At 62.2% G+C, this 15,163-nt stretch overlaps 3 protein-coding genes across 3 annotated transcripts; 2 read left to right on the top strand and 1 right to left on the bottom strand.

Moving 5' to 3' along the window:
• Positions 1-275: 275 nt before the first annotated feature.
• MNEG_4562 (hypothetical protein) lies at positions 276-2,890 on the bottom strand (the record flags this gene model as incomplete). Its single annotated transcript, XM_014046967.1, has 7 exons — positions 276-422; positions 1,024-1,077; positions 1,335-1,418; positions 1,478-1,594; positions 1,718-1,834; positions 2,003-2,397; positions 2,875-2,890. The coding sequence occupies 7 exons, from the start codon at positions 2,888-2,890 to the stop codon at positions 276-278; spliced, it is 930 nt and encodes a 309-aa protein (XP_013902421.1).
• A 249-nt stretch (positions 2,891-3,139) lies between these two features.
• MNEG_4561 (hypothetical protein) lies at positions 3,140-7,990 on the top strand (the record flags this gene model as incomplete). Its single annotated transcript, XM_014046966.1, has 14 exons — positions 3,140-3,305; positions 3,762-3,886; positions 4,122-4,193; positions 4,506-4,594; positions 4,828-4,920; positions 5,222-5,301; positions 5,628-5,686; positions 5,847-5,949; positions 6,312-6,383; positions 6,546-6,619; positions 6,820-6,951; positions 7,232-7,294; positions 7,457-7,582; positions 7,913-7,990. 14 exons carry the CDS (start codon positions 3,140-3,142, stop codon positions 7,988-7,990), a joined length of 1,332 nt encoding a protein of 443 aa, XP_013902420.1.
• A 1,279-nt stretch (positions 7,991-9,269) lies between these two features.
• On the top strand, positions 9,270-11,845 carry MNEG_4560 (Tubulin alpha chain; the record flags this gene model as incomplete). Its single annotated transcript, XM_014046965.1, has 7 exons — positions 9,270-9,314; positions 9,435-9,494; positions 9,641-9,863; positions 10,164-10,521; positions 10,780-11,021; positions 11,236-11,333; positions 11,516-11,845. 7 exons carry the CDS (start codon positions 9,270-9,272, stop codon positions 11,843-11,845), a joined length of 1,356 nt encoding a protein of 451 aa, XP_013902419.1.
• Between the last annotated feature and the right edge of the window lie 3,318 nt (positions 11,846-15,163).

Genomic DNA, 15,163 nt, shown 5'->3' with positions numbered 1-15,163 from the left:
GCGCTGTCCACGGGCTCATCCAGGTTGGCCACACTCGTGGCACCACTCTGCCACACCTGAGGGGTGATGGGGGGGGGGGGGTGCGGCGGAGGGATGAGGCCGGGGATCTCATTCGTGGGGCGGGATTCATAGGTATTTTGTGAGCCGCCTGATGCAGCCAGTTGCAACACTCAGCACAACAACTCGTGCACTGCCAATTTAGCCGGCCGCATCGCACAAATCCGTCCTCACATACACGCAAGTGAGGCGCCCCGCGACCCCCACTTGGCCCTCATCTAGGCCCAAAATTGCCCCCCAAAAAGAAACACCACGCGCACGCCAGCGCACACCTTCTTGGTCGCCTTGCCCCCCTTGCCCGCCAGCCGCCCCTTGATCTGCACCTTGATGCCCCGCACGTCAGGGCGCGGCTCTGTGGCCAGGACCTGGCGAGGAGAACAGGGATGGGGGGCGCCGTCATGTTGAGGTGGTCCCGCCCCTCACTCATGTGGCCACAGGGGCATCACTCCCCCTTGTGGAGCCACGTTTCCACTTAGAAAACACCCTCTTGCTGCCGGTAAAGAGTGACGTAAAGCGATGCAATGATTGGGTGGGGTCGACAGCTCCATGCTTGCCACATGAGTGGACCGCCATCACTGGGCACGTGTGGTGCGCAATGTTTGCCGAGGGCGGGGCCTCTGAAAACCTGTCTGCGGCGCCGCGAGGTGAGGCCAGGGCTCCCAGTGCGCAGCCGCCCCGCGCTGCGAGGCTGCTCACTATGCCTTGGGACCTCAAGCACCCTCACCACGCGTGTGTGCCTCCCACAACTAGCTGCCTTACACCCCACAGCACTAACCTCATCGTCCGCTGCAACAACGCCCCCGCGCCCACAACACATAGACACATAGACACTCGCACACAAAAAGAGATACACACACAAAAAAACACAAAAAACAAACACAACAAGAGGTAACGTAGACACGCAAACACACACACACATTCATCCACACACACGCGCACACAACCTTACCCTCATCCTCCCCTCACCTGCACAAAGAACCTCTCGATCGATGAGAAGTCCTCACCCAACTCCAGCACCATCTGAGAAGGGGGGAGGGGCGGGGGCGGTCACGCACAGCTGGCCGGCACGGGCAGGCAATCAGGCAATCGGGCCAAGGGCTTGCGCCGAGAACAAGAGCAGGGGCAGCCAGCTGCTCACTGCGCCTCTCCCTGCACCTCTGTTGTCTGCACGACTTCCGTCATCCGCTAAACCTGGCAGCCCCTCTCCACCCGAATGGCACACGTGACTGACCCGGGGTTGGGCAGCAGTGCGCCGCCCCGCTCAGCACCCACCGCACCTTAAGCCACTCCGCCACGGCCTGTGCGCTCTGGAAGATGTCTGTCACCACAAAGGGGGTGTACAGCACGGGGGCACCAGCCACCTGGGGAGCCAGAGGCGGCAGGCGGTGGGGGGGCGGTGTCAGCAACGCGCGCGCCGCACCTCGAGGCCCGAGGTAGAGCTCTCACTGGCGCACCCGCTGCGCGCGGCGGCAGGTCCTGGCAGCACCCTGGCCGCACCGCCACCGGTGCCCAGGCCACAGGCGGCATTGACGGGGCCCTGAGGCGTACACAGGGCGCACACCATCCTCCCTCCGCCGCCCCGCAGCCTTTGATGTGCCGTATTCTGCAGGGGGGGGCGCCTGAGGCTACAGCCGGCTGTGGGCCACCCCAGGGTTCTCACATCTCTCAAGGTTTCGTGCAGCAGCGCCATGGACTGCGCCGGACCCAGGTCCCACCCAATCTGCCGAGGGGTGCGCAGCTTCTCGCCAGGTGGCGCCAGCGCCTGCAGCAGCTTCCGCTGCGCGAACGGGGAGTGCGGACCAAGAGGGAGGGGAGGTGATGGCGATGGCGGCAGGGTCAGGGCTCAATGCTGCCAAAAATGCCTTCACACCCGACCAGAAGTTATGAACCCAACAGGAGTTGCATGCAGGGTTGCTCGGGCGCCGGCAAGACCATGGCGCCCCACCAGCTGCCAGGTCAGCTGCCAGGTCGCCACCCCACGGGGCGCGATGGCACCGACCTGGGACTCGGGCAGCTGCCGCAGGGGGTCGCCGCGGCTCGGTCGTGCGGCGCGGTACGTCGGGGGCGAGGTGTCATCCCCAACAGCTGGCGGTGCGCTGCCACCGCCAGCGCCAGCGTTTGCTGCGGCTTTGGGGGCCGCGCCGCCGCTGCCTTTCTTCGCGAAACACCGCCGCTGCTGCACGCCAGCGCCGCTCGTGCTGCAGAGCGAGCCGCTGAAGGCACGATCTTCGTGCTGCTTCTCGTCATGCAAAGACGTTGCCCACTGCGATGCGAGCCGCTGCAGCAGAGACGACGACGTTGCGGCACCTGCACCTGCATCAGCGGCAGCGCCGGCCGGGCCTAGGCCAGGGTGCCAGGCAGTCCGTCAGGAAAGTGGGTCGATATGTTGCTTGGAAGACATTTTTGGAGATTCTCTAAGCAGATAAAACATACGGTGTAGTGCAAGCCACTAGTATTGCACGCTGCCCACCTCTCAAGAGCGCCACAGCACTCCTCATTTTGATTCAAAGCGCTTAGGGTGTGCGACAGGAAGCAGATGGCGACCAGATCTCTGCGACTTGTGATCTGGCGTTGAAGCCGCTTTGTAAAGGCCGACAAGCCTGATTCTGAGTCTCAACAGTGCGAATTGCTGCAGATTTTGACAGTTCACACATTGCAGGCCTCTGTGTGAGGTGAGCGCACAGAGGTGCTGAGGAGGTGCTGCTGCACATGTGACTTGGTCACCCGGTGTGTTGCAGTGGAATGGCATTGCCAAAGGCACAACCATGCCCTTTGATTGCAGAATATCAGCTACCTTATTAATGCTGATCGACTCACCGATCCACGGGTTCATTGTGCCGGGCCCATCGCGTTCAAAGATCAGGTGGGGTGCAACGCGTCGGGTTGGCCGGAACTAGCAACATCACGCGTCTGCTCCCGTCTCGAGCATGCCATATATCCCCTGCACGCTCGTTGAGCCACCATACTGGCCTGCAAGCCTCGGTAGCAGGCTCGTCCAGCTCGACACCACCGGCCTTGCCCTCTTGACTCGCCCCTGCCTTCCCCGCCCGTCCCTATCCCCGCACGAAGTACCTCACCAGCCATGCAGCATCCCGCCATCCGAACACGCAGCGCGCCGGTCGCGGGGCGGGCCGCTTCGCGCCCCTTCCCTGCGAACGCCGTCAGTGCACGCCGCGTCGCCGCGCGGGCCGCGGGAAATGGCAATGGCGCTGGCGGACGCCTCAGCGGCATCACTGACCCAGCCATCGGTGAGCAGCGGGCTGCATGCAACTCGGGCATGGCGTCGTTGCATGTGGGTTGACCGGTCGACGGGTTCCGCAGCGAGGGGTGTGATGCAGTGGTGAAAGGGTTTGTTGCCCCATGCTGGTGCGAGTTGCTGGCAGCAGGCCCTGCCGATCGTGTTGGCTGAGAAGGTTTACTTGCCAAGCAGCGCTGCAATCTGCGTGTGCATGCATGCAGCGGGTGTGAGTTGGCAGCCAACCCTCGCCACCCAGTGGGCGCAGCTAAGTGGGCGCAGCTGCTGGGCAGTCGCCTGCCTGGCCGGCTCTGCGCGTCCGCGCAGGCCTGTCTCCTGGTGCGCGTGTGTTTCACATCGATGCATGCGAGCCGCAGAGGGCGCACGCAGCACCAGAATCGCGCCCGTGTACGCCAGCACATGCCACAGCCTCCCGCATGCACCACCCCTCTTGCGCCCTCAACCCCAGAATTGGTGGATGGCGCAGTCACATCGGGCCCCGACCTCAGTGTGGTGGTCAACGGCGTGAAGTTCCCCAACCCCTTTGTCATCGGCTCGGGGCCGCCCGGCACCAACTACCAGGCAGGCCTGCGGGTGGGGGCGTGCTGTTAGGGCTGGGGCTGTTGGGCCAGCGGGCTCGGGCCCGGCTCCGCTGCCCCCAAGGGCGAGTGCTGGCGGCGCACTTTCGTCTGCACTGCGGTTGGCTCGAGGCCCGGCTCGCGGCCTGGGGACGCCAGGCTGGTGGGGGCCCGTGCCCCTCGCGTCCGTCGTGTTGATCAGGATTCCTTGACAGCTGCGCCGCGTGCCGTCCTGCTCCTCGTCTTCATAGGTGATGAAGAAGGCGTTTGATGAGGGGTGGGGCGGCGTCATTGTCAAGACACTCTCGCTGGAGGCCAAAAAGGTGTGTGAGTGTTGGGGGGGGGGGTTGAAGCAGGGCGCCCTGCGGGTTTGGGTGTGTTATCTTGGTGTTGGTGATCGGATCATGTTGTTTGAGCCTGGTCTCTGACAACCCGCTGGATTGAGGGGTAATTTTTACTGTCCTGCAAGCTTTTGCGGCTTGCCGCTGCCTCTGGGACCCCTTCGCTTGCGCTGCCTTCGTTCGTTTGGCTCATCGCCGCCGAGACATTGTCGGCAGCACCAGCTAACCCCCCACACTCACGCGTCTCCCCGCAACCCCCATACCATGTGCGCATTGTGCAACTCCGTATGCCAGGTCATCAACGTGACCCCCCGCTACGCCAAGCTGCGCGACAGCAATGGGTCCGTGTTTGGCTGGGAGAACATCGAGCTCATCAGCGACAGGTGGGAGGGGGGGGCTGGGCGTGGTTTATTGGGTGTTTGACTTCCTTATGGGGCTTGGTGTCGGACAAATAGCACAAGCATAGTAGGAACACAACATACGCGACCTAGTTCAGGGAGGCTGCAAGAGCGTGATGGCGCACATCCAGCACGCTGTGTCTCTAAACGCATCGAACGCCTCGCCCCACCTAGTTATGTGAGCCAAGCGCACCTCACCCTCACCCTGCCCATCCCAGGCCGTTTGAGACGATGGTGGCTGAGATGAAGCGCCTCAAGGAGGAGTACCCTGGCAGGGTGCTCATAGCCTCCATCATGGAGGAGATTAGCAGGTGGGTGCGGCGCACGGCTCACACTTAAATGGTTGGGAGGGGGCCAGCTGCAGGCAGGGGGGCGCAGCGGGGGACTGGCCAGCTTTATGGGCAGAGGGGAGTGGTGCCACGCACAGCCGGAGAGCCGCGGCTGGGAACGCAACAAAACAAAATGAATGCGCTCTGCAACGGCGGTGCCAGTTGCAGTCTACTCTAGGAGGCTTGCCTATGGCCGATGCCAGGGGCCGGTTGCTCTGCTGACCCCCTCGTCCTGGCTCCTGCTGCTGCCCCCTCTCCCTCCTCGCCCCTTGATTGGGCCTAGGGGTGCGTGGGAAGAGATTGTGGGGCGCTGTGAGGAGGTGGGGGTGGACGCCTTCGAGATCAACTTCAGCTGCCCCCACGGTGAGTATGGGTGTGCGGGGGTATGGTTGGGCAGGCCCTTTACGGGGTGGACAGCATGGGGCAACGCTTCAGAAACACGGCTGTGGCTGGGAGCTTACCTGCCGACAGGGCGGTTGCGCGCACGTTGTGGGACGGAACAGGTGGCAGGAGGCAGCTGCCTCGTGTGGCGAGAGCTGTTCTGCCTTCCAGGTTGTCTGAACTCAGCTTTGCAACAAAGCACCCGGCATCCACCTGCCAGCCGACCAGTCAGCCATGTACATTGGCCTCATTTGGCTATCTCGCATGCTAGCCCTGCTCCATGCCGGCTCCCCTCTGTCCCCTCATAGGCATGCCTGAGCGCCGCATGGGCATGGCTGTGGGCCAGGACCCCGACCTGCTGTCAGAGGTGGGACGGGGAGGGATGCCACCAGGGTACGCGTCACCTGGACTCCTGCGTGCACCAGCGACCGAGGGTCCCTGCTCCTCTCAGATTGAGTGTCATTGCACCTCTCAACCTCCTGGCGGCTTCCTTTCCAAACCCACCTAGCTGCCACCAATTGTCCCAGGTGTGCACGTGGGTCAACGGTGTGGCCACTAAGCCCGTGTGGGCAAAGATGACGCCCAACATCACTGACATCACCGTGCCCGCCAAGGCCGCCTTGGACGCAGGTAGGGTTTCGGCTGACGCGGCAGCTGTTGTGTGTGTGTTGGGCGGGGAGGGGCCTCAGGGGTAAAGGCGGCGCTCAGGGGTTCCGTGTGGGGAGGGATCGTGCGTGTTGCACAAACATGCAGCAAGGGTTTACTTTGGCAGAGGACTTGCTACCTGAGCTTTCCTCCGAGAGAAGCTAGCTGCAAAATCCACAAGCTCCTCAGTTGAATGAACTTTTTAGTAATCAAGGAATTGATTAATGCCTCCGTTGTATGTGCAGGAGGGACAGGCAAGCACGCCCTTGTTGCGTCCTGGTGTTCTCCCCAAAGTGGGCGGGTGATTTTGGCATCCAGCCTACCCCCTCCGCCCCTTTACCCTGCAGGCTGCGAGGGTGTCGCGGCCATCAACACCATCCAGTCTGTGATGGGCATCAACCTGGATACGCTCAGGCCTGGTAGGACATCCACAGGGGGGGGGGCAGGAGGGTACGAGTCGATTTTGGACAGTTGGCAGGGCGTGAGCACAGCAGGTTGTTGGCAAAATGACATCTGCGTGGCTGGAGCCTGCCAGCAGTGGGCCCTCACCCCAACCAGTGCACCCCATGCCTCCCCACCAGAGCCTGCTGTTGAGGGCTACACCACCCCGGGGGGCTACAGCTACAAGGCCGTCAAGCCCATAGCCCTCGCAAAGGTGAGGGCGCCAGCGCACGCGTTTGCACGGGTCCTCCAGGCGTGTCTTGAATGGTAGGCAGGTGCGCCTGGCTGGCGATTAACGGTCAGATTGCAATAAGACGACGTTCCGGCGCAAGCACACCCATGACAGCCCCTGGGATCTCCCTGGGTTTACCCCACCAACGCGCCAATTCCCTGGTTGTATCCCCCTTTCTCAAGGTGATGAACATCAGCCGCATGATGGAGGCGGGCGGCTACTGCGCCAACGGGGCATCTCTCAGCGGCATCGGTGGCGTTGACAGCGGCGCGGACGCGGCAGAGTTCATCCTGCTGGGCAGCGACACGGTGCAGGTGCGGGCGCCTGCTGGAGGGCGCATGGGTGAGGTAGTCTGTCGGGTCAGGTCACCCCTCTTGCACCTGGGGTGTACATGGCGGGGTCAGCCAGGTTGTGGATGAGTCACACAGCGTGCGTATGGGGAGAAGCAGGACAGCAGACAACCCAGACTGTGGGATTTGCCTCGGCCAGGAAGTGCTCAGCAGGCTCGGGCCTGCTCACCATCGCCAGGGTTTCAGGCAACCCCATTACAGCTGGTACCTCATTCTACCCCTGCCGCCCTCACCCACAATCCAGGTGTGCACTGGCGTGATGATCCACGGCTATCCTGTGGTCAAGAACTACTGCGGCGGGTTGCAGGTGAGATGGGACCTGCTGTTCCGGGGATTGCCATCATGTGTGGGCGTTGTCCGTGTGGGTGTGTGGTGTGTGTCTCCAGCTCATAGCCTGCCAACCAGATGGCGGCCCTGCCCAGTGTCTATTACCCTGACCTGGTGTCATCCCCCCTCCCCACACCCCCAGGCGTTCATGACCAAGCATGGGTTCAGCTCCATCGCGGAGTTCAAGGGCGCCAGCCTGCCCTACTTCACGACTCACACCGACCTGGTGGCCAAGCAGAAGGCCGCGGTGCAGGCCAAGAAGGCCAAGGTATGATGTGCTTCCGCATGTGTGTGGATGCATGTGGGAGTGGGTGTATGCGTCTGTATGTAATTGCGCTCGTGCTCGTATGCCTGAATCAGTAGCCGGTGTTACGGAGCCGGGGGGCGCGCCAAGGCGCGTTTACCAGCAGGACGTGACACGTTGCCTGGGCCCATCTTGTTTGGAAGGATGGCTGGCGCCGCAGCGCATCTCCCTCTTCCCCTCGAGGCTGACTCACTGCGACTGTCATAGACAGCAGTCTTGGAGGCCTGCAAGCATGCATAGCCTGGACTGCCTGAAGTCAGTCTGTGTGGCCATCGTGCTTGTGCGCTCCTGTAGGTGGGCCTGGCGAATGATGCGGACTGGAGCGGAGACGACTTTGTCCAGAATGCAGAAAGCATGGTGGCCAACAGGTAACCGTAATGAGCAGGAGCCAATACCTTGTTTGCTGGCTTTTTGTGATATTCGGACTGCCTAGTACCTGCTGGGGCTGGAATTTCTTGTTTGGTTGTTTTCATGACATTTACTCACGCCCTCCTGCCTCCTGAGTTGACGGGCATGAGGCTGAAGGTCCGCGGGTGGTGCTTTTGTTTTGGTGCAGTTGGCACACACATGCCCCTACCATCATAACACACGTTTGCACCACAGTGGGTTGCCATGCGCTCTGATCGCTGCATCTCCTGCCCTTGGTGTGTTGCATTCATTGCAGCCTCCCTCAGCAGCCCCTCTCATGCGGCCCTTACCAGCCTGGTAAGGGCAGCCCCATAGCTTGCTTGACTGCGACCCATGCAAAACCTTTGCGGCCGCGCGGCTTTGGGTTGTCTGTATTTGTCACACCCTGTGTACACCACAGTGTCAGTCCCCTTGCATGCCGCAGCTTGCCTGTAACACCCCCCTTGTAGACGCATGGGTCAAGTCCATGGATTTGGGCTCCTTTGTTTCAAATGGGGCCGCGCCCATGCTAGGCATTGCTGGTGACAAGGGAACAGGAGATACGGACTGTGCAGGCACCAGCGATCCGGGCGCCTTTCGGAGGAAGGCCGACATGGGTGACACACGACCGCATGCACTGTGCAGACTCCTGCTCGTAACTTCAGCAATGGCCGAGGAGGTGCGCCCCAACAAACCCGTACGGGCTTCACGACTATGATGCACGTGCGGCTCATTGAAAGTCATGGACATCAGGTGAGCTGCATCAAGAGCCCGGCAGGTGACGTGCACTGTGTGCGATGCCTGCAGCGGCGCCGCAGGACGAAGCGCCAGCAGTGCATCATCGCCGCAGCGCGTCTTGCCCCCTGGCATGACACACAAGCCCCGGATCAATGTAGTGCATATATCAGCAATGCACGCCTTTCAAATCGACCCTTGAGAGGTACCGCGGGGCTTCCGGAGAGCGCGCTCAAACATTGCGACCGCCAGCTCTCACAGGCACGTGACCCTGGGACCCCACACGCGCGCTGAACAAATCCACCTCAAAACAAATGCCTTCTTCGCGCATCGAGGAGCACGATCGAGGCCAGGCAGACAAGCGGATCTGAGAGGGCGCGAAGGGCAACTTTCCACCAAAAGCCCGCACCCTGCGTTTATCGCGCTATTCCACAGGTCTCTGTACCATTATATACAGGTCCCTGTTCCTTTTTGCGCCCGATCGTGCTCTCACATCGACTCTTGACAAACAGACAAAGAGGCAGCAACCATGCGCGAGGTCATCTCTATCCACATCGGCCAGGCCGGGATTCAGGTGTGTGTGCGTGTGTGCGTGCAGAGGGGACGCGGCGGCGCAACGGCGGCGGGGTGGGGTGCGCCACTGGCCTAACAGCCGTACCCCCGCTGACTTTGTCTCCTCCTTGCCCTGCTGCAGGTCGGAAATGCGTGCTGGGAGCTCTACTGCCTTGAGCATGGCATCCAGCCCGATGGGCAGGTGCGTGATGCAGCATGGATCGGTGGTGGAGGGGCGATTGAGGCCCGGGGTTCGAGTTGTGTTGCATCCGGACTGCCTTGGGCGCCAAGCGCCAACAGCCAAGCCGCCTCACCCTATCGGACCCCTGCCAACGTTTCAACCGTCAGATGCCTAGCGACAAGACGATCGGCGGCGGTGACGACGCCTTCAACACCTTCTTCTCCGAGACCGGCGCCGGCAAGCACGTGCCCCGCTGCATCTTCCTCGACCTCGAGCCCACCGTGGTGGACGAGGTCCGCACCGGCACCTACAGGCAGCTGTTCCACCCCGAGCAGCTGATCTCCGGCAAGGAGGACGCCGCCAACAACTTTGCCCGCGGCCACTACACCAGTGAGTCCAGCATTGCGTCTCTCTAAAGACGGGATTTGGCAACTAGGCCATGCGCAACTCGGTGGGGTGCTGATGGGTGCAGCATGGGTCCTGGCAACAGTGAATGAGGGCCTTTGTGCCAGCATGTGCATCTGCCAGTTCGTATAAGCGCATGCATGGGCGCATGACGAGCCCCCATGGCGAGCATGCCGAGCGCATGGTGCAGCACACCCATCCCCACCGGCCGCATACCTTCCTTTCTTTCCCTTGTACCAACCTGCCTCCAAACAACCCTCACACCCCCTCAACCGCACTCACTAGTCGGCAAGGAGATCGTGGACCTTGCCCTGGACCGCATCCGCAAGCTGGCCGACAACTGCACCGGCCTGCAGGGCTTCCTGGTCTTCAACGCCGTCGGCGGCGGCACCGGCTCGGGCCTGGGCTCCCTCCTGCTGGAGCGCCTGTCGGTGGACTACGGCAAGAAGTCCAAGCTGGGCTTCACGGTCTACCCCTCCCCCCAGGTGTCCACCGCCGTGGTGGAGCCCTACAACTCGGTGCTGTCCACCCACTCCCTGCTGGAGCACACCGACGTGGCCGTGATGCTCGACAACGAGGCCGTGTACGACATCTGCCGCCGTTCCCTCGACATCGAGCGCCCCACCTATACCAACCTCAACAGGTGCGCAGCGCGAGAGCAGTTGCGGTTGCAACGGGAGGGCAGGGACCTGCTATTGGGGGTGTGGGGAAGGGGTCTTGCAGTCTGGTCGTTGCAAGCAGCCGGCTGCTTGAACAGCAGCGAATTCGGAGCCCGACAAAAAATTATGTTCATACTCCTGCATCCATCCTGTTTGGTCCTGCAGCATCGTTTGTGCTGCTCTATATGCCAGCGTGACGCCTCCTGCACCTCCCTGGTTGCCCCCCCCTTCCTCCCCTGCAGGCTGGTCGCCCAGGTCATCTCCTCCCTGACCGCGTCCCTGCGCTTTGACGGCGCCCTCAACGTGGACATCACCGAGTTCCAGACCAACCTGGTGCCCTACCCCCGCATCCACTTCATGCTCAGCTCCTACGCGCCCGTGATCAGTGCCGAGAAGGCCTACCACGAGCAGCTGTCGGTGGCCGAGATCACCAACAGCGCATTTGAGCCCGCCAGCATGATGGCCAAGTGCGACCCCCGCCACGGTGAGCGGTCTGCAGCAGCAGCGTGCATGGCAGGGGTACTGTACATATTGTGCTGCCCCGGGTCCGCCGTTTGGGGTGTGCATTGCAGCTTGACGCAAATAGGCGGTGCAAAACAGTTTTGGGCTTGTGTTTGTGCGGACACACCCCATGAGCTGCTCAGCACTCAACCGTTCGCCCTCTTGCCCGGCACAATCATGCATCCGCAATCCCCCAGGCAAGTACATGGCGTGCTGCCTGATGTACCGCGGTGACGTGGTGCCCAAGGACGTCAACGCCTCGGTGGCCACCATCAAGACCAAGAGGACCATCCAGGTGGGGGGGGGGGCAGCCAACATTGCAGGTTCGGGCCGCGCACTGCTATTCACCTCTGTATGGCTGCATGTGGTTGTAGGGCCGCTCTGTTGATTTGGCCTGCACGCATTCCACACATTTAGGCAAACCCCTTTTCTCCTCACCTTTTGCTCTTATCCTTCCGATGACTTTCAAACATTCAGTTTGTGGACTGGTGCCCCACTGGCTTCAAGTGCGGCATCAACTACCAGCCCCCGACCGTCGTGCCCGGCGGCGACCTGGCCAAGGTGCAGCGCGCGGTGTGCATGATCTCCAACTCCACCGCCGTCGCCGAGGTCTTCTCGCGCCTGGACCACAAGTTTGACCTGATGTACGCCAAGCGCGCGTTTGTGCACTGGTACGTCGGGGAGGGCATGGAGGAGGGCGAGTTCAGCGAGGCTCGCGAGGACCTGGCGGCACTGGAGAAGGACTACGAGGAGGTGGGCGCTGAGAGCGCTGAGGGCCAGGGCGAGGACGAGGGCGAGGAGTACTGAGTGAGAGGTCCCTAAAGGGGAGGGCTCGCCTGTTTGAGCAGCGGCCTGCGCCGCTTGCATGGCCCGCTTTCCCTTTGCACGCACGCCCCTTTGTCGGCTGCGCGGCAAGGGGGTTGGATGTGCACGGCCACCATTTCATTATCAAAACTTGATCCAGCCTGTGGTCTCATAAGCGTGGTTCCCCTGCACGTTGTAAGCCCCACGAGCTGTCAATGCTGGTTGGTCCGCATGGTTTGACTCTTAGCCAGACATGGGGCGTTCTGTTCCAAAAGGACTGATTTGTACCAGTCAGTACGGCTGCTCATGTGGGCAAGTTGACAGAAGGCTGTGTGATGTGCAGCCGACAGCTGCTGGCATAGGCACAATCCTTTGCAGTTGACGTGTTTTAATGCAGCAAAGTTTATGATGTCAGGAGACGAGCATTTATGACGTCAGGAGACGAGCGCAAGTGAGACGTTGCCATGAGACGTTGTGATTCTCGCGCCTCATCATCAGGCGCTGCAGCTGTCAGTCCGGCTGAGAATGCGTGGAGCTGCCTGCGCCGAGCGCGGCAATTCGCTTTTGTTGTGTGCACGAGACATGCTGTCCCTACTGCGCGCTTGACCAGCCGCTTATCCCCAAGTGCGGCTTTGCCTTCCTCGAATGATTTGAGACAGCCAATGTTTGTGCTTTGCCACCTGGCAGGCTGCTCCAGACCCCAGATCCACCCAACACATGTCGTGTTTAACGGGCTCGGAGGTGCCGGTGTGGCACGGGGTCATCAGCGGCAGCAGAAGCAGCAGCAGCAGCAGCGGCAGCAGCAGCAGCAGCGGCAGCAGCAGCAGCAGCGGCAGCAGCAGCAGCAGCACTGCGATGATCAGCAAGTGCTAGTGGGCTTCAACCCTTTCGAGTTGAAGGGGTGGCAGGACGGGGCAGACGGAGGTGGCGGAACAGGTAGGCAAAGCTGGAGACACCTTTTGCTGAGGGGCTGGGCCGTGCGGCATTTTCAGGTGCCATGGCGCCCCATGCGGGCGTCGGACCGCGCAGGGCTAGCTGGCAAGGCAAACACCTCGGCAATACTGAGGGGCCCGTGACAGGCTGTAGCCTGGGGTCAGACTTTGCTTTCCATATGGTTGTCATAACACCCTGGACACAGCGGCAATGGCATATTGACTCGTGTGTTGTTGTGTGATGATGAAAGTGTGGGAGACAACTGCACGCCATGGTGGTTTTGGAAGGCCCCCAACACCACAGATGTGCCAGCGTAAGGAAGCAGGGATTCTCGAAATCCCTTCAGAGCAGGCCTGCCCATGAACCCCTTGACAGTCAGCTTGCACCACAGGGTTTCGGACAGGGGTGCGGTTATTGCAGCAGCTGTGGAGGTGCCAACTGCCTCTGAACGACCGATGCTGTGTGAGCAAGCGCATGTGCATGGGCAAAGGCATGCCCACTTCATGTGAATCGAGCCGGCCTGATGGACCGCTACCAGCCTAGGTGCTGCAGCACCAGTGTGACTCATCATGGCCACGCTTGACCACCTGCTGGCCTTCATGGTACTTGCATGCTTGTACTTTGGCCATGCACGTATCGTATACTTCGTGAAAGCATGCCCCTTCTAATAAACAGGAAAGGACTTTGCGACTCAGAAATTTGCCCGCCTGTCGCTTCAAATGGTTCGAGACTCGACGCAGCGCCCTGAGCCCGAGCTCGACAATCAACTAGAAGACTTGATCGTGTCCGGGAACTTGGAGGGGTTGCGACGCCTGCTGGATGTCCAGGCGCTAGCCGTTTCAGCGGGCAAGGATGCCCCAATCAGCAGCTGTGCAGTGCCGCCCGCAGCCCTGCACTTGGCAGCCGCGCACGGGCAGGCTGCGGCTGTTATGCTGTTGATCCATCGCGGCGCAGACATCAACGCATGCACGTCCACCGGCTACACTGCTCTCCATCACGCGGCGCAAGGGGGCCATGCCGATGTGGCGCGCACCCTGCTGGAATGGGGCGCATGCGCCAGCACAGACCGCCCTGGCCAACAGCCGCTGCAGCTGGCAGCCTCCAAAGGCCATGTGGCAGTCATGCAGTTGCTACTGGAGCACGGGGCACCGGCCGCCGGCGCCTGCGGAAAGCTGGCGCTGCCGCTTGCAGCAAACAACGCTGGCCTTTTGCGCCTCCTGCTGCAGCGTGGCGCGTGCTTTGCGCCCAATGACCCTGCCGCCGGCAGCGCGATGTGCTTCGCGGCGGCCTCTGGCAACGTTGCCCTGGTGCAGCTGCTGCTGGACGCAGGGGTGCCGATCGACGCCAAGGGTCCCAACGGGCAGCGCGCCCTGGTGGAGGCGATGCGATCCGATTCGGGGTGTGCCCCCATGGTCGCCGCCCTGCTGGACCGCGGCGCATCCATCAATGCAACGGACGCGCGCAGCTGGCAGGCGGTCCACCACGCAGCTGCCCACGGGCGGTCAGACGCTTTGCGCGTGCTGCTCAGCCGTGGGGCCGACCCCAACGCCGCCACTGTGATTGAAGCCAGCACCGCCCTAAATCCCGCCGATGATAAACTCTTTGCACCTGCAGCAGCAGCAGCCGGCCTCCGCCCCTTGCAGCTGGCTGCCATGAAGGCGCAACTGGATGCGGCCAGCGCGCTCCTCGACGGCGGCGCGGATGCATCGGCCGCAGATGCCTCCGGCCAGCAGGCGATCCACGAGGCAGCATCCTGCGGTGCCAAGGCAGTGCTGTCCTTGCTGCTCGCGCGAGGCGCGCAGGCGGACGCTGCGATGGCGGATGGCACCACTGCCCTGCACCTGGCAGCAGACGAGTGGCTGACGGAAATGATGCATGCGCTTCTCGACGCTGGAGCGTCCCCAAACGCCGCCGACAAGCGCGGCTGGACTGCTGCCCACTTTGCAGCCTCGTCCAGATGCCATGAGGCGCTGCACGTCCTGCTGCAGCGCGGCGCCGATGTCAACGCCGCCGCGGCTGATGGGAGGGTCCCGCTTCACATGGCGGCGGAGGCGGGCAGCAATTTGAGCCTCCAGGTCCTGCTGGACGCCGGCGCCCCAATCGACGCCGCTGACAGGGAGGGCCTGCAGGCGCTCCACCACGCCCTTGCAGCTGAGGACTTTGAGGAAAACAGCAACACAGTCGTCATGCTGCTGGACCGCGGCGCCCCCCTGCAGGCAGCCACGCGCGACGGCCGCACGGCGCTACATTTGGCGGCTGTGGTGGAGGATTATGAGCTGCTGGAGATGCTCCTGAACCGCGGGGCCGACGTGGGTGCGCAGGACGCGCGTGGGCTGCAGCCGCTGCACCTTGCAGCCGCCTGCGGAGACAGTGAGGCGGTGATGATGA

Source organism: Monoraphidium neglectum (assembly GCF_000611645.1).
Source record: "Monoraphidium neglectum strain SAG 48.87 unplaced genomic scaffold scaffold00639, whole genome shotgun sequence".
Classification (NCBI taxonomy): Eukaryota; Viridiplantae; Chlorophyta; class Chlorophyceae; order Sphaeropleales; family Selenastraceae; genus Monoraphidium; species Monoraphidium neglectum.
Note: the sequence above shows the minus strand (reverse complement) of the source record. Positions and strands in the feature narration are given on the sequence as shown.